We start from the raw sequence: 17,787 nt of genomic DNA, 5'->3' as shown, positions 1-17,787 counted from the left end.
TTTATATTGAAAAATAGAAAAAAGTTATACAAAGAATTGCAAACTATTAATAACCATATAAAAGACTACTACACATCAGAAATAGTAACAGAAATACAAACTAAAATAACTCTGTGGTTTCCCTTCACACCCATAAAATGGACAAAAATGACAATAGATCAAAAACTCAGAGTTGGAAGGACTATGGGAAGACAGACTGTGGGCATGTCTATATACTGTGGTAGAACTGGGAGCTGAAATAACCATTCTGGTGACCAAAATATTTACTCTTTCACTCAAATATCATCTAGTTGAGCATCGTCCCCAAGTAGTTCAAAGGCAGAAAGGTGCCATATATGCCAAAAAAAATTCATATTAACACTTTTTTTTTTTTGTGGTAGCAAAGAGGTGGAGGGGGCATCAGATGGGCAATGGCTAAACAAAACTATGGGATATATGAATAAAGGAATATTGCACATACATAGATGTATGTACGTATGTATGTATTTATGAGGCTTCTGAGTCATTGACGAACCTTTGGTCTCTATTCATTTCTTAACGATGACCTGTACTTTCCAGCAGTTTTTTCATTGTCCTTCCCTGTGCCCATCTTTGCTTTGAAGCTTTTGTGTATCAGGGTATATTTGTTAAGGGATGATTCTTAACGTCCTTGGCTCCCTTTTCTGTCAGGCTGCCACCCTCCCTGCAAAGATAGAAAGGGGTTCTCTGGGACTGAAGATCAGTTTTTATGTTTCTCTGTTTAATGAGTTATCAGAGCCAAATAATCATTTAAAGAGTAGATAATCTGCCCGTGATGAGTCCATCTTTGCTTAGCTAGACTAATCCTTGGACAGTAGGCACATTCTGTTGCCAGGATCACATCAAAGCCTTGGAAGCCTGGCAGAATTTATCAAAGCTTGGTTCCTCCAGGTACATCCTTTGAGAAAGCAGGGTCACCTCCATGCTACAACGAGGCAGTGAAGGAAGACTCTTATAGGAGAAAGATTTAATTAAAAGAACAATAACAGAATGATTATTTTGTGCTTATGGATCTTTTGGTCATTGAAAAAATAATTATAAAAGGAATAAAAGATCTATAATCATACAACTATATATAGTTGCTTTATTCAGAGGCAGTTAGGTGGCACAGTGGATAGAGAGCTGGGCCAGGACTCAGGAAGATTTGAATTTAAATCTGACCATAGACACTGGCTGTGTGATCCTAGGCAAGTCACTTAACTTCTATTTGCTTCCGTTTTCTCAGCTGTAAAATGGAGATAATAAAAGTAGTTACCTTACAGGGCTGTTGTGAGGATTAAATGAGATGATATTTGTAGGCTGCGCATGTTTGTAAAGTGCTTAGCACAGTGCCTAGTACATAATAGGCACTACAGAAATGCTTATTCTTTTCTTTTAGTTGTAGTGCAAACAAACAAACCTGAAAATAACCCATACGTTCAAGATTAGATAATGGCTTAATAAACTGTGGTGTGTTAGAGCAATAGAGTACTTACTTATGTCTTGGATAGAATGAGGAGGAGGGGGTGTACTGTGAACTTAAATGGGAAAAAATACATCTTTATTTCCGTAGATTTTGATTTTTTTTATAATCCTGCGAGTTTTATTTTATGTATTTAAGTACATTATTCTGAGAAGGGGTCCAAAGGAGTCACCAGACTACCGATGGGGGTCCATGGCACAAAAAAGGTCAAGAATCCCTGCTCTGGTTCAACTCCATCATTTTACAGATAAGGAAACAGGTACATACAGAGAAAATAACTTGCTCAAAGTTAAACATCGGCCAAGCCTACTTACTGTCAAGAAAGGGTTCTCTGGCACCCCACAGAGCACCAGATTACACCAGGTAGAGTGTGTGATGAAGGTGGCCTGCTCCTTCCCAGTTTGTCCATCCCATACTTTGATGGTCCCTTGCTCATCCCTGGTGATGACCAGCTGATGCTCAGGGACAGTCAGGAGGCTCCTCAGTGGAGCTGGCTGAACAGAGCTGGACCAGATCTGAGTGCCCTGGGAAAACAAATGCTCATCATTTACCATTTGTAAGAACTGCCACAACAGTATCTAGGAACGTGTTATACTGTGGCTCTGCTACTTCACAACCTCCAGGATTTCCCATGGCCTAACTTATTCTGGCATTCAAGGCCCCAACCTACTCTCCAGCTTTGCCTGCACCATTCTGTGCCTCATTTCCCACACAAATTCTATTCCCACTCCCACCTACTCCATCATAGAATCAGATTTACAGTTGGAAGGCTTCTTACACAGCCATCTAGTTCAATGAACCGTCTTAAAGAGAAGGAAACTGAAGCCCAAGAAGGAAAAATTACTTACCCAAAGCAACATGGGTAGTAAGTGTAAGAGGTCAATTTTGAATGCAGGTCCTTTGACTCCAGAACCAAGTGCTCTTTCCACATCTTTCTGTGCCTAACTTAGGCCGTCCCCTTCTCTTGAAATAGACTCCCTTCTCATAGCTGTCTGTCGAACTGCAACCTTTAAAGCCCAATGCAGAGGCTGCCTCTTCCATGAAACCTTCCCTAGAAATCTGTTCTTCCCATTTTTACCCCCTCTTGAAAGTGATTAGTGATTTCCTCCTCCTTAAATTTATCACAGCTCTTTGCTTAGACCTCTCCTTTACACTTAACTCATTTGCCCTTATATCAATCAAGCAATCAATCAACATATATTAAGTGCCAGGCATTGTGCTAAGTGCTGGGCATACAAAAAGAGGCAAAAAACAGTCCCTCAAGGATCTCACAATCTAAAGTGGCAGCGGGGGGGGGGGGGGAAGACAACATGCAAACAAATATACATAAAGCAAGCTATACACAGGATAATTAGGAAATAATAGAGAGAAGGCACTAGAATTAAGAGAGGTTGGGGAAGGCTTCCTGGAGCAGGTGGGATTTTAGTTGGGACTTAAAGGAAGCCAAGGAGGTCAGCAGTCCAGGCGTGAAGGACAGTCACTTATCTGTGTACTTTTCCTCCCCCATTAGTTTGTATATTCCTTAAAAGCAGAGTCCATGTTAGATTTAATTTCATAACCCTTGTATGCGACAGTGCCTTGTCCATAGTAGGTGCTTACTTAGCAGGTGCTCACTGAATTGAAAAAATCTAGAATGCGTTATGGCTTAATACAAATTCTCTTTCATTCAAACACCTTTTCTGTTCTTATTCTCAAATTCTGGAACCACTTGGAAGAAACTTAAAAGCTATCTAGTTTAACTTCACTGCTTTACAGTGGAAAAAACAAAACAAAACAAAACATAAGTTCCTAAAGAGGTCCTGAAGACCCAACCAAAAGTAGGGGAGTGACATACCCAAGATCACCCAGAAGATTAGTGTCAAAGCTGGTACTATTCCCTGAATTTTTTCTTATTTGTGTCACCATGATGACTCAGCCAACCTCATAGTGTGCTAGAAATCTTGACTTGGAGCCAAATGAGCCTTTCCAGAGATTACATCATGGAATGAAACCAACAGAAGTATTCTCAGGGTCACATGCCTTCCGTGCCCTTCACTTTCTTCCATACTTACTGACCTTGAGGACTAAGAGAGAGCAGAAAAGACCCTGGTCCTGAGACCTTGGTTGGGAGGCCTGGCTCTGACATTAACCAGCAGTATGACCATGCCAAGTCCTTTCCCTTCCTGGGCCTTAGCTTCTTCATCAGTAAAATGAGTGTCAGATCAGATGATCTCTGAGGTCCTTTCTAGCTCTTACTTTCTGTGATTCTATGATTTTAAGACAAGGAAATGGGTCTGTGGCTTGGACAGTGTGGGAATTAACATGGCTTTCTTTAGCTCTTAATGGATATCATCCCTTGATCTGGGGCCATTTTGAGGTCCCTTCAGCCTTCTGTTTTTACCTCTCATGTCAAGCTGACTTGTCTATTTCATGAATTAAATGAGATGGGTCCTCATCTACCCTAGCTAAGGATGCACCCCATCAAAGAGATCCTGGCGTCACTACAAGAGCAGGCAGACTTACAAAACAACTAGAAGGTGGGTGGGGAGGGGAAGGTCATGATTCATGATACAATGGTCTTTGCTTTATCACCAGAGTCACCGCAGCGTTGCATTAAAAATATGAGCTTGCCAAGTACATTTAACGCTACAAGGATCAGAAGCATCAGATGATGTAGAACATTTGCTTGGTCCTTCCTAGACTTCGTGGGCTCATAGGTTTAGAGTTGGAAGAGATCTTAGAGGCTACTAGGTTAATCTCCAAATTCTGTATGTAATGTGGGTTATCCAGAGAATGCACAGATATTCTCTGCCTGATTCTGGCTGAATACGTGTTTGACTGAAGCAATTGGGTGCATCAGAGATGACATACTCTCCAGCAGCTTCCAGATTTGTGGTGGGAGCCAGTGCTGAAAGGACTGATTAACAGGCAATTAACAACAATTAACGAAAATTAACAATTCTACACATGCCTCAAAGTGCTGAAAGGGGGTTTTGGTATGATGTGGCAAACCCTGGGTGGTACCCCTTGTCCTTCTCCTTCCTCTCTCTTCCTGACCTCTCCCCCATTTTCCAACCCCACCCCTTGATAGCGGCCATGAGGTGGGGTGCCCAGCCCTCTATCCACTGTATCACTTAGCTACCTCTATACAACACCGCATCATCTCCCTTTGAATCTTGGCTGTCTCCCTGCCTGGAGTGCTCTCTCCTTACCTCTACATCTCACAATCCCTAGTTCACTTCAAGGCTCAGTCCAAGTGCCAAGGCCTCTCCTGATTCCCCAAACCAGTGCCCTTTTCATCCCTCCCCCAAATTATTTTATACATTTTTAATGTATTTAATTGTTTCTGTGTGGTTTCTCTCCCCTGCCTCCTCTCCACAATAGACTAGGAGCATCCTGAAGGTAGGAATTATTTGGTTTTTATCTATGTATCCCCTGAACCTAGCCTGGTGCCTGGCACAAAGTCAGCACTGAAAGAATGCTTGTTTGAGTAAAGATCTATGAGCTATGCCAGGGGTAATTATTTGCATTACAAAGGGATTATCTGGTTTACAAAGCATGTCACCACAACATTCCATTAAAAAGTTGTGCTCCCTAGTGTATTTAACTTAGTATTAAATTAACAACAATTCTACACATGCCTCAAGGATATATCAGGAATATACCAACTTGGTAATAATTTTACACTAATGAGGTACCCTTGCATTAGTGGGCAAAGTCTTTATGAAGGGATCATGGTGTTGTTCAGTCATTTCAGTTGTGACAGACTCTTCGTCACCCTATTTGAGATTATCTTGGCAAAGATACTGGAGTGGTTTACCATTTCCTTTTCCAGCTCATTTTACAGATGAGGAAACTGAGGCAAACAGGGTTCAGTGACTTGCCCAAAGTCACACAACTAGTAAGTGTCTGAGACCGGATTTGAACTCAAGAAGATGAGTCTTCCCAACTCCAGGCCTGGTGCTCTGTGCACTATGGCCCCACCTAGGTGCCCCTATGAAGGGATTATAGGATGATAAAGCTAGAACTGGGAGGGACCCAGGTCATTTGTCCAATCTTCTCATTTTACAAATTAGGAAACTGAGACCTAGAGAGCTTATCAAGATGCCACTTTATTAGACACTTGAAAGTAATTCTTATTAATTAATGTTAGAACCAACTTGGAAAAAATGATAGAGCACTGATCGTGGAATCAAGAATACAGGTTGAAATGTTGGCCTCTGACATTCTCTAACTCTGGAACCCTGAAAAAGTCACTTAACATCTGTGTTTCTCTCAGGCAACTCCACAGAACTTATTTAGCTAGTCACACAGAAGTTCTGATCCATATTAATGGCAGCAGTTCCCATACCAGGAGTTTCTTCAGTGACAAACTCACAGATTCTTTGTATATTTTTCATTCATATAAGAAGAGGCAATCTGAAAATGAGCTATACCATGATCACTGCTGAGGAAGCATTATCCACCTACTGAGAATCACCACTGATCTGTTTCTTTGCAGGACTGTTTCTAAAAATGCATCATGATCACAATGATATTTAAGATACTGAGCGGAATCCACTGCAACTCCAGGAATCTGTCAACACAGCCTTTGCATCATTTAGGTTTGTAGCTAGGAACATCGCACCTCCAGCTTCCTGCCGGACTCACCTCTTGAACATTCCAGGCACGGACAGTACAGTCTGCTGACACAGTGCACACCACTGACTTCTCCTGCCCGTCAAATCTGTGTTCGATGGCTGAGAGGTAAGCCATTCCATCTATCTTTCCTGAAATGAAAAGCAAATGGACCTCTTTTGACCACAGCATGCAAATAATTGGGTTTTTCTCCTAATAATGATTAAAAAGCACCTAAGAAACTCTTTGCCTACCCTACTCTCTTCAAAAAATTAATTAGGTTGTAGAATGATTGGGAAAGTGGGCTTGAGGTTCCTCAGAAAGCATGACTTGCTTAGGGTAAATGTAATGAATCCTAGCATTTTCCTGTGAATCTGTTTGTAGCCATCATTATCATGGCTTTCTTCTAATCCACAGTTCTATAGTCACCATAATAAAAAGAATGGGAAGGAGAGGTGGGGGCCAGAATATTTCTTTGGGTCTTGGGCTAGTGAGTCAAGAAGATGGGTGAGTCACATCAGCTTGCTAAGACTCAGTATTCTCTTCTGCAAAACTGGAAATAATATACTCCTATCTTCACAGGGTTTCTGTAAGCCTTACATAGAATAATGTATGTAAGTCACTTTACAAACTTTCAAGGTATGTATGTGTGTATGTGTGTGTGTGTGTGTGTGTGTGTGTGTATGTGTGTGTTGCTGTGGTTCCTCTTAGTATTTATTACCCTCGTGCCCTGAAATAGCTTTGCAAGTGAAATCTTGTGAGGGCCTCCCACGGGCCATTTGGTGTTCTAGCTGAGAACGATGGAGGTAGTACTGTTTCCATGTCTGTGCTCCTTTACTTGCTTGAGAAATGTTGCAGAAAGTCCATCGGCTCAGGCTTAGCCTCCTGAAAGAGAGTGATAAGGGTCCCAAATGATTTCTCATGCCTCTCAGAAGTGAGTTGGGGCTGAGGCGAGGGGTGGCTGGGGCAGTCAGTCAATAAGCATTTATTAAGTGTCTATTATATACCGGGTTCCATGTTAATCACTAGGGATACAAAGAGAGGCAAAAGACAGTCCCTGCCCTCTAGGAACTCACAGTCTAAGGGAGACATGCAAACAACTATGAAATATAAGCCATAGACAGGATAAATTGGAGGTAATCAACAGAGAGAAGGAATATCGTTAAAAGGTACCAGAAAAAGCTTCTTGTGGAAGGTGAGATTTTAGGGGGACTTGAAGGAAGCTAGGGAGGTCAGGAGGCAGAGATGAAGAGTGAGAATATTATTCCTCAGGGACCCAGTGAACACACCTGAAGTCTAAAGATGGAATATGTGAGCAACAGCCAGGAGGTCAGTGGCCCCGGATCCCAGAAGTCATGGTGGGGAGGAAGGTGTAAGAAGATTGGAAAGAGAACTCAGCTCTTCTCAGCAACACAATGACCCAAGACAAGAACAAAGGACTCACAATGGAAAATGCCATCCACATCCAGGTAAAGAACTGATAACTCTGAATGTAGAACAAAGCATACTTTCTTTCTCTTACTTCATTTTTTTTTGTGTGTTTTCTTTTCTCTCTTAATCTGTTTCTTCTTTCACAAATGTGACTAATATGGAAATATGCTTTATATAATTGCACATACATAACCTGTATCAAATTGCCTACCATTTGAGGAAGAGGGGAGAGGAGGAAATGAGGGAGGGAGGAAAAAATTGGAGCTCAAAATCTTGTAAAAATGAATGCTAAAAATTGTCTTGATATATAATTGGGGAAAAAATAAAATACTATTAAAAAAAGAAAAAGAAGAAAAAGGTAGGAGGGGGACAAGTTGTGAAGGGATTTGAATAACAAACAGATGATTTTATATCTAATCCGGGAAGGGCTAGGGAACCACGGATATTTATAGAGTAAGGGGAGTGATCTGGTCAGATATGCTCTTGAGGAAGTTTAATTTGACAGCTGGGCTGGAGTGGGAAGAGTGATCCTACAGTGATGCTGTTCTTAACTGTAAAGTAGGAGAAACTTTGTGACTTGGAGGTTCCATTATAACATCTAAAACATGTTTTCATTATCAGGAAAACTACCACAAAAATAATATTCAAGTGCAAAACTTTGGGCTTAGTTAGGTGAACCCACTGGAGGGGAAAAGATGAAATCCATTCATTGTTAAATTGAACAATTACTTAGTAAGCACCTACTGTGTGCAACATGCTGGGGATACAAACAAGAACAAAAGGGGAAAAAACCCTAAATGGTGCATGCCTTTAAAGCATCTTCCATTCCAGAGGGGGAAAACAAGAGAAAGGCCATGGAAATACATACACAAAATAAATATGAAGTAATTTGGGGAAGAGGGGATAGGAGAAGCCAAGCAATTATGGTTTTTGTGAGGGATCATGAAATGATGTGAGTCCCAGGAATCACAGAACATCATGGGAAACAGTGCCTGAGAGCTAGAAGGTAGCTTCCAGGTCATTATGTCTAATGCTTTAAAAAAAAAAAAGTCCAAAGAGGACTTACTAGAGTGACTTCCTTGAACTGCACTTTCTTCACCTGGAAAATATGGATTACAATATTTTCACTACCTATGTTGTAGGCTTGTTTTCAGGAAAATGCATAGTTGAGGTCAAAAGAACATTCATTCACTTGGTTATGGCACCAATTATATTAAATATTAAACTCAAGATTTCTTCAATTGACTTATTGCAAATGTATTTTTCAAATTTGCGTGTTCTTTTTAAATGATGCTTTACTGTCTACTATATTAACTTACATAATTTTGAGCCATTGTCTTCATATTTTAACACTGAAGAATTTATGGCCAAAACATGATAATAAACAGGCATTTGTGACCATTTTGGTCTTGGTCCATGGCCACAAGAAGTTAACTCAAATTCTCACTAAATGATTAGTGAGAACCATTTTCTAAAGACGAGTAATTCATCCAAAGGCACCTGGGACTCAATGCCAAGGCTAATTAAAATCCACCAGGTGTGACTACAGAATAATGCAGCTGATTTTAACATACATGCCAGAACTTGCTTACAAACCTAAGCAAGAGAGGCCATACACACATAGGCCTACCACAATACCACACCTCAAAGCACTTTTGGACCTTCTTTGTGGAATCTTCTCTGTCCCTAGTTATTAATTTTCCCCTTAATCATAGATCTGACAGGCAACCCATTCCATTCCCCATTTTTTCCATGACACGCTCTTTTTATATTTAGGATAGGTGCTTCCATTTGGAGTTTATTATGGAATAGCAAATAATCAACACGCATTTATTTAGTGCCTATCATTTGCCAGACATTGTGCTAGGTGCTGAGGATACAAAAACAAAAAGAAAATAGGTCATGTCCTTCTCATGGAGCCTGTAGTCTAGTTGGGAGAGAAAAAACATGTAACATATCTAAATTTATAGAAGATAATTTGAAGAGGGGAGGGTAAGTACCAACAGCTAAGTGGTGTAGGAAAGGCTTTGTAATGCCTAAATTGGGAGGAGCAATGAGGAAGGAGTCCATTCCAGAAATGGCAGACAGCACAAAGATGGTGGTTGGAATGTCATGTACACAGAACAGTACGAAGGGCAGTTTGTCTTGACCACAGGGTAGGTGAAGGTGGAAATGTGTAGCAATTCTGGAAAAGGAGGCTGGAACCATATTGTGAAAGGTTTTACTGTATTTGATCCTGGAGGCAATGGGGAGCCAAGGAAGTTTACTGAGCAGGAGAGTAACACAGTCAGAACACTGCTGTAAGGAAATCACTTTGGCTGTTGGGTGGAGAATGGATTGAAGTGGGGGGACTGGAATTCAAGGAGCCCAATTAGGAGGCTACTTTAATTGTCCAGGCAAGAGGGGATAAGTATCTGAACCAGGGTGGGGGATATTCAATGGAGAGAAGAGGATGAATGCAAGAGATGTAAAGTATGTGCTCTTAAAGTGGTCTGGGGGCCCCTGGGGGTCCCTTCCAGTTCTAGGTCTCTGGTCCTATAATCATGTGCAAAGCCAGATGTTAATCCTTTTTTGCCTATGCTTATTCCCTTCATTTTTTTCTTACTTTAATGCTATAATTAGCACCATAATTACATACTAGTGCTAACAGCTGGAAGAGCTTTTAATGTTTCTCTGTTACAAGTAATGCTTGCTCTTGATTTTAGATACTTTTGATCATAGAAAGGAAAGGTCTTCTTATGCTTTTTTTAGTGTTATCAAAAATGATTATGAGAAAAAGTGAAATTCTCTGAGAGTTGTATTATATATAGAGTTGTTAATGTATTGCACTTTTGAGAAACAAAGAGATTGAAGAGAAAATGAAATTCTGCAAGAATTACAGTAAAAGAAGTAAAACAAGTGAATGTTAATGTCTGCTATATTTTGCAAAGGGTTTGTTATAATCCCATGTTTTTATTGCTTTGTTAGTAATATGATTATATTTAATTTTTTCCTAATGTAAAACAGTTCTTGAATCCCTTGTATGAATCTGGCCATATTGGCTAATCCTTTAAATACATCGCTGAAGCCACTTAACTATAATATTATTTAATATATGTGCATCAATATTTTCATATCCCTTAGTGACACTGGGCTAGAGTTTTCCTTTCTGCTCTCTCTGATGTCCTTAAGTTGGGCACCAGGACCACTGTTTTGGTTTCCTTGCCCTGTTTTCCAGGTCAGTTGTTTTCAATAGTAGATATCTCTCAGCTTCTTTCAATTTTGCTGTATTTTTACTTGGCTCTGATATTTTTTGCTGAATCACTTAATTCTAAAATCCTTTCTTTGATTTTTAAGAGTATCCACTGCTATTTCCCAAATTCTGTTCTAACCTTTTTATCTCTTAGTCTATTGGGACTTTCATCTACTCTTGGGGTTCTTCTGGGCATTCCATTCTCTTTTCTGGGGTTCTAGTTCTAACTATTGCTTAATTATTTTCTTCTCTAGGATTGAATCCTGGGAATCTCTGATCTCAGTCGTCATTATTTTAGGACATTTTCTTTTTGATTCTTTCCTCAGACTCTCTGATATATAACTATATCGATAAAGATAGATAGCTATCGATATCTATATTGATAACTATCTCTCCATCTATCTACCTATCTATCTATCTGTCTCCCTAACCCTCTCCCTCTCCCCCCAGGATTTAACTCCAGAGGGGGGAGAGAGGGAGGGAGGAGAGGGAGGGGGGGAGAGAAAGGGAGGGAGGGAGAGAGGGAGAGGGAGAGGGAGGGAGGGAGGGAGGGAGAGAGGGAGAGAAAGAAAGAAAGAGAGAGAGAGAGAGAGAGAGAGAGAGAGAGAGAGAGAGTTTCTTTTCCTCCCAAACCTGTTTAGGAGTGGAATTTGGGGATTCTGCTAGGTTACAATGGATTTTTCTTTTTGAGGGGGAGGGGCTGGTAAAGGCCCTTTTTGGATCTATGCTCCAGCTGCCAATGGTCCCAACATTCTCCTGCTCTTCAGTCCCTTGAGCTCCCACTACATGGAACCTTAATGTCAGGCCCAGAGAGGGGTGGGTGGGAGTGGAAAGAACAGATGAACAAAGTGCAAAATCATTGGGAGTCTGAGGGCAGTGATAAACACTCCTAGTGTTTGGTGGCTCACTTCCCCCACCTATCAAGCTCACATGTTGTGGTGGAGGCAGGGGCTAAGAGGTCATGCAAAATAGATAGTGGGGAGGTGATGATATGGTCCAGCTATTTTTAAGTTTTCTACATGAATCCCCTTGAAGGAATTCCTTTTCTTTCTATTCTTTTCATTGTACATGCTTCTTACCTTCTTGAGGTGGTAAGGGAGAGCAGAATTAAGGCACAACCTTTCACACCATTTGTAGAAAAGTCCACAAATACTTGCTATATCAAACAATCTTGCATTTGATCTTGTATGCCCCCATTTGTTTCTCAAAATTCAATTTCACAAACATTTTTAAGCACCTACTATGTCCAATATTCTCTGGCAGATTGCCCCTGCAATCACAGCATCAGAGAATTATGGAACCTGGGAGGCCATCTAGTCTAGACCTTCCTTGAGGATGAGGAAACTGAGGCACAATGAGATTAAATGACTTGTCCTCGGTCACACAAGGAGCAAGTGTCAGAGATGGCATTTAAAGCCAAATCTTCTGACAATAAAGGGAGTTTTCCTTCTACTGTGCCATACAGCTCCCTCTCTTTCTAATTTTCTGTTTTTGTCATTTGGTCATTTCAGTTATGTTGGACTCTTTGTTACTCTATTCGGGGTTTTCTTGGCAAAGATACTGGAGCAGTTTGCCATTTCCTTCTCCAGCTCATTTTACAGATGAGGAAACTGAGGCAAATAGGCTTAAATGACTTGACCAAGGTCACACAGCTAATCAGTGTGTCTGAGGCCAGATTTGAACTCAGGAAGATGAGTTTTCCTGACTCCAGGCCCAGCATTCTATCCTCTTTGCCACCTTCTATCTCTCCCTGTCTACTGGTTCTTTCCTAGCTGCCTACAAACACATTCAAGTATCCTCCCTCCTTAAAAAGTTCTCTCTAGACCCCATGACATCCTTAAACTATCTTCCTATCTTTATTCTCCCTTTCTCAACCAAACTCCCTGAAAAAGCTGCCTACCCTCATTACAATTGCCATCTATTTCATCTGTTCTCACTCACTATTCTGGCTCCCAACCTGAACCTCCTCTCTTCAAAGTTACCAGTGATTTGTCTCTTACTTGCCAAATTCAACGAATGGCTTTTTCTCTTTCCTCATCCATCTTGATCTCTCTGAAGGATATGTCATCACTAGTGAGCGCCCTTCCCTCTTGAATTTAGTCTTCTTCCTGAAACTACTCTCTTGGTTTTCTGCCTAATTGTCTGGCCCTTCCTTCTCCTTTGCTGGATCATCAGCTATGTAATGCTCCCTAACTGTGGATTTAGCCCTATCCTGGGCTCCCTTCTCTTCTCTACACTTTGTCACTTGGTGACCTCACCAGCTCACATAAGTTTAATTATCATCTTTATGCTGATGACTCTTAGATTTATAAATCCTACTCTCATCTCTCTTTTGAGCTCCAGTCCAACATCCCCAAATGATTATTGTACATCTTAAACTCAACTTGTTCAAAACAGAATCCATTCTCTCCCCCACCTCCAAAAAAAATCTGCCTCTTTTACAAACCTTCCTATTTCCGTCGAGTGAACCACCATCTTCCCAGTCAGTCAGGTTCACAACCTTAGTGTAATTCTTGACTTCTCCCTTTTATACACCTCACATATCCAGTCAGTAGCCAATTCTTGTCATTTCTACTTACACAGTATGACTTGCATCTAACCCCTTCTCTCCACTCCTAGCCACCATCCTAGTTCAGGCACATATTACCTCTCCCCTGGACCATCACAACGGCCTCTTAATGGTGTCCCCGCAACCAGTCTTTCCCCACTCCAATTCAGCTTACAGAAGTATCAAAGTGATTTTCCTAAAAGCACAGTTCTGAAAACACATTCTCTTACTCAAAAAACTCTGGTGGTTCCCTTTTTGCTTTTAAGATCAAATAAAAACTCTCCTGGAATTTGAAATCTCTTTGTGACCTGGCCTCAACCTATCTTTTCAGCCTTATTACATTTTTACATTTTATTTCTCCCTTTTATGAATACTGTGGTCTAGCCAAACTCACCTCTTACTTTTCCTCATATGTGACACTTCATCATGCCATATTTGCACTAGAATGCATTCCTTCCTCTGTTCCACCTATGAGAGTTCCTAGTTTCCATCCAGGTTTAGCTCCAATGTTACCTTCTCTATGTGGCCTTTCCTAACACCCCCCAACTCCTAGAGCCTTTCCTTCCAAATGACCTTCTATCTATTTTATATATGTACATGTTGTCTTTCCTCCAACCCAGATTGTAAGATCTTTGCAGGCAGCTAAGTGTAGAAGTGGATAGAGTCCTGGATCTGGAGTCAGGAAGACCTAAGTTGAGATCTGACCTCAGACACTTGTAGTTGTATGATCCTATGCAAATCACTTAACCAGCCTGCTTTACCAGCCTGTTTCTTCATCTGTAAAACAAGGGTAATTATGGTACCTACTTTCCAGGATTGTTGAGGATAAAATGAGGTGTTTGCAAAGCTCAAAGTGCTATATAAATGCTAGCCATCATTATTATTCAGATAGTCCAGTTAGCATCCTGGGAGGCTTCAGAAGGAAGGAGCGTCCTGGAAGAAGGGTGCCAAGTAATATAACTCCAAGGGTGGTGTAATGTCAAAGTGGGCAGGAAATACAGCTCTTCTCCAGGAAGTACCCCTCCCTTCAAGAAATGGGTCTGCTATACAAAGGAATTTGTCTATAATAGTCTATATAGTAATCAATAGATGTATATTATTACTGTTGTACATTAAAGCAAAAATCACTCATAACAAATCATAAAGCAAACATACATGTGTGGAGGGATTTGTATAAAGGTAATATGGAGAGAAAAAAAAAACACTAAAAACTAGAGGGAATCAAGAAAGTTTTCACATAAGTACTAGCACCTGAGCCTTAAAGGAAGCTAAGGATTCTAAGATCAGAGGATCATAGGTATAGAGATGGATGGAACATCAGATGAGGAAAGTGAGACCAAGGGAGGTTAAGTGACTTGTCCAAGTCCTACCATGCTGATAGTAATCATCAGAGAAGGTATTTAATCTCAGGTCCATTGTATCTAAAGCCACTGTACTGCATTACCTTTCTGAAACAGTGATAAAGGAATACATTCCAGATATTTGGGGCCATCCTGAACTAAGGCATAGAAATAAGAGATCGAGTTCAAATGTATCAGGGGTCTGGAGAGACTAGACACAGACACAGAATACCCGCTATGAAGATAAGGCCTGAGTTCTCATTGGCTGGCCTCCTATTAGCCAAAAAGTAGGGCCAGTAAGCTAGTTTGCCTGAAAGGTAGAATGCAGCAGGAAGAGGAATATAAAATGACTGGAAAGGCAGGGAAATTGAAGTAACAGTTGGTGAGTGTTATTATCCTGGACAAACCATTCCTGATGAATGAGAAAAAATTTCACCTGTCCTATCTCCCTCAACCATTCTTTTCTATTCTTGTTTCCCCATAAAGAAACAGGACTGAGCAGAGAGCAGGCACTTGGCAAAAGGCCAGGAGATTGTTTTCTTACCCTGAATCAGGGATCACTTTCCTCCAAACCTCATTCTTCCTTCACTCACTCACTCACCTCCACAGGAAGGCATACTCGGCAGCTTCATTCCAGACCTGGAGAGGGAAAGGAAGAAGGGAGACAGAAAGAGAGAAACATTCTGGGAAAAATCTGTTATGTTGGTCTCCTGTCTTGCTCTCTGGGTGTTTGGAAGCATCCTCTCCAGGAGTAATCCTCAAGGAAAGGAGAAGGAAAGAGAGCTGGAACTAGGCTACTCAACATTCAGACTCAGTATACCTTTTGCCTTTCTAATATTCTCTTGAAAAATCTCAGGTTGGTCTGTTCTGATACTGAGTAACAATCCTAGGGCCATGTTGCCACAATGTTACTCTAACACTAAAGAACATGGAAAGTAGCTTTTTATGGAAAGAATTTGGATTGGGGATGTTGGCTCAACTCTTTTCTCTAGAAGCTGTGTTACCTTGGCCAAATCATTGAATTTCTCTCTAGTTTTCTCAACTCTGAAATGAGGATGATTAATAGCTGTTCTTCCTTAATATACAAAGTTGTTATGAGGCTCAACTGAGGTTACTTTTATTTTATTTTTTAAAAAGTCCAGACCACTGACTCCCCCCTCCCCAAAAGGGTCTCATGCCACAGAAGAGCTTCTGTCCAGTGTCTTAGCCAAGGCTACCAGCCAATAAGTCTCTGGTCTTTAAAGAGGGTGGAGATAAGGGCCTATACAGTATATGAAGACTGGAAAGAAAATGGCATCATTTGAACTCCTAGATCCCAACCCCTGGTTTACTCATAACAAATTTCAATCACAATAAAAAGCAAACCAGAGAACTAGCCAAGAGAGCTTCCCCTACCCTTTCCCCTCAGGTGGTGAGTCTGAGGAAAAAATCTATTTATTTAGATAATGATTGCAGCTAACCTTCAGTCATCTATGACCTCAAATTCTATCCCCCCAAAAAACAAAAAATGCGGCTTGGATAGGGGAAAAAACAGTGAACTGGTAATCTGCAGACCTGCCCCACCTCTCCTACTAACTTGCCAGGCAATCTTTCCTCAAATCCACCTCGTGATGCCATATCTAAGGTTATTCCACTTAGTTTACACTCAGGAAACATGACGGTGTTGGAAGGGGGGTGGGGAGGAAGGGAGCAGGAGAGGGGCAGGGTCGTGACCCTGAGTCCTTCATATAATGCCTCTCCAAACTGCAGGAAGAGCAGCCTTTTAGGTTTTGTCCTGCATTATAAAGGGCAGAGCTGGCAGGGGCTGAGTAATTGGGGAATCCCAGAGGAACCTCGAGAGGTCACGTCATCCACAGCTCTGCCAAGGGCCCGAAGCCCAGACGGGATGGATGGGCTAGGCCCGGGCCCTCCTCTGGCGCTGGGATGCCCAGGGCATTCAGGTCCTGTGCCTCCGCCCAAACTGCTGGTCCCACAGAAGCCCAGGGACAGCGCCGCCCTCCTCGACCCCAGCACTTTGGGGCGGTGGGAGGGGACGCCGGGACCATCTGCGCAGGGCCTGGGGGATGCCCGGCTCAGACCAGAGGGTGTGGGGCGCCCGTCGGGGTGGCGGGCGGGCGAATGAACAGGAGCCGCCGGCCCGTACCTTGTCCACCTGGGCCGCGCGGAGCAGGTCCGGCGCCTCCAGGAAGGAGAAGACGTGCAGAAGCCCGTCCAGCGGCAGCGCTGCCGGGGTCCCCATCCCTTCAGCCCTCTTCGGCCAGCCCCGCCGACTTCTCGGAGTCTCGGCCGCTGCCTACGCCTAGCTCCGCCCTGTCTTCGCTTCCGCCCCGGCGGCCCAGGCCCTGTCCCCGCCTCCAGTCCCAGGCCAAGCTCCGAGGCTCCGCTTCGCCCCGCCTCCCCCAGCCTGGCCCTTTTCGGGACCCTGCTGCGGTCGCCCTGGCCCGGGGGAGTCTCTACCTGGAGAATTCGGCCTCACGGCCTTGCCCTGGGCGGAAATCCCGTGCTTCTGGGCCGGCCCCCAGGCCTCCTCCCTTCCACCACACCGCCTTCCCCCCCCCCCCCCCCCGCTTCCCCCCCACCCCGGCCCCGAAGCTCTCCAGGCACCGGGGCAGATAAGGCTCGAAAATGGGCGACTGGGCGGCCTGGGCAAGTGACCCCTGGGGCCACCGGGACAGAACGGCCTCCGCCTTCGGCATCTGTTTTTTTCCACATTAAATTCATCATTTTATCTCGTGTGTGTGTGTGTGTGTGTGTGTGTGTGTGTGTGTGTGTGACTACACAGGCCTCTTCAAATCACTTATTTCGAGTGATCGAGATAAATACACAAACCTTTCCAATGTGACTACACATGCTTGTTATAGTTATCCCGTCAAGTAAAAGGAGGTGGCTGGAGACGTCAGTAACTAGCCAAAGTAGTCAAACATCTCTAATTTTACCTCATAATATAATCAAGGAGCTTACATTTTTTATGGGACCCTTGCTAATAACAACCCTCCCTTATTCGCTTTTAAGTTACTCTTTCTGAAAGATTTTTGATCACCATCCCCAGGCACAGATTATCCCTCATGTCTAGTTTTTAGGGTAGTGATCTTACCCGCGGTTCTTTGTCAGGACTCATAAGTAATTGATTTTAAAGACTTTAAAGAAGTATTTAGCTTCT

At 42.5% G+C, this 17,787-nt stretch overlaps 1 protein-coding gene across 4 annotated transcripts in view; it reads right to left on the bottom strand.

Moving 5' to 3' along the window:
* Positions 1 to 17,127, bottom strand: part of FBXW12 (F-box and WD repeat domain containing 12) — a 29,206-nt gene extending 12,079 nt beyond the window's left edge. Inside the window, exons 1-5 of one of the 4 annotated variants that reach the window (XM_027836882.1) lie at positions 17,085 to 17,127; positions 15,229 to 15,266; positions 6,798 to 6,961; positions 6,110 to 6,228; positions 1,795 to 2,004 (exon numbers count right to left, since the gene is read on the bottom strand). In XM_027836882.1, the coding sequence (XP_027692683.1) occupies positions 1,795 to 2,004; positions 6,110 to 6,228; positions 6,798 to 6,855 (387 nt within the window). In that variant the 5' untranslated portion in view covers positions 6,856 to 6,961; positions 15,229 to 15,266; positions 17,085 to 17,127. Of the gene's footprint in view, positions 1 to 1,794; positions 2,005 to 6,109; positions 6,229 to 6,797; positions 6,962 to 15,171; positions 15,267 to 16,770; positions 16,911 to 17,084 lie in introns of those variants that run through there. The other 3 variants (XM_027836880.1, XM_027836879.1, XM_027836881.1) reach the window with 3 other exon arrangements.
* Between the last annotated feature and the right edge of the window lie 660 nt (positions 17,128 to 17,787).

Source organism: Vombatus ursinus, unplaced genomic scaffold (assembly GCF_900497805.2).
Source record: "Vombatus ursinus unplaced genomic scaffold, bare-nosed wombat genome assembly UNPS02014820.1, whole genome shotgun sequence".
Taxonomy (NCBI): domain Eukaryota; kingdom Metazoa; phylum Chordata; class Mammalia; order Diprotodontia; family Vombatidae; genus Vombatus; species Vombatus ursinus.
Note: the sequence above shows the minus strand (reverse complement) of the source record. Positions and strands in the feature narration are given on the sequence as shown.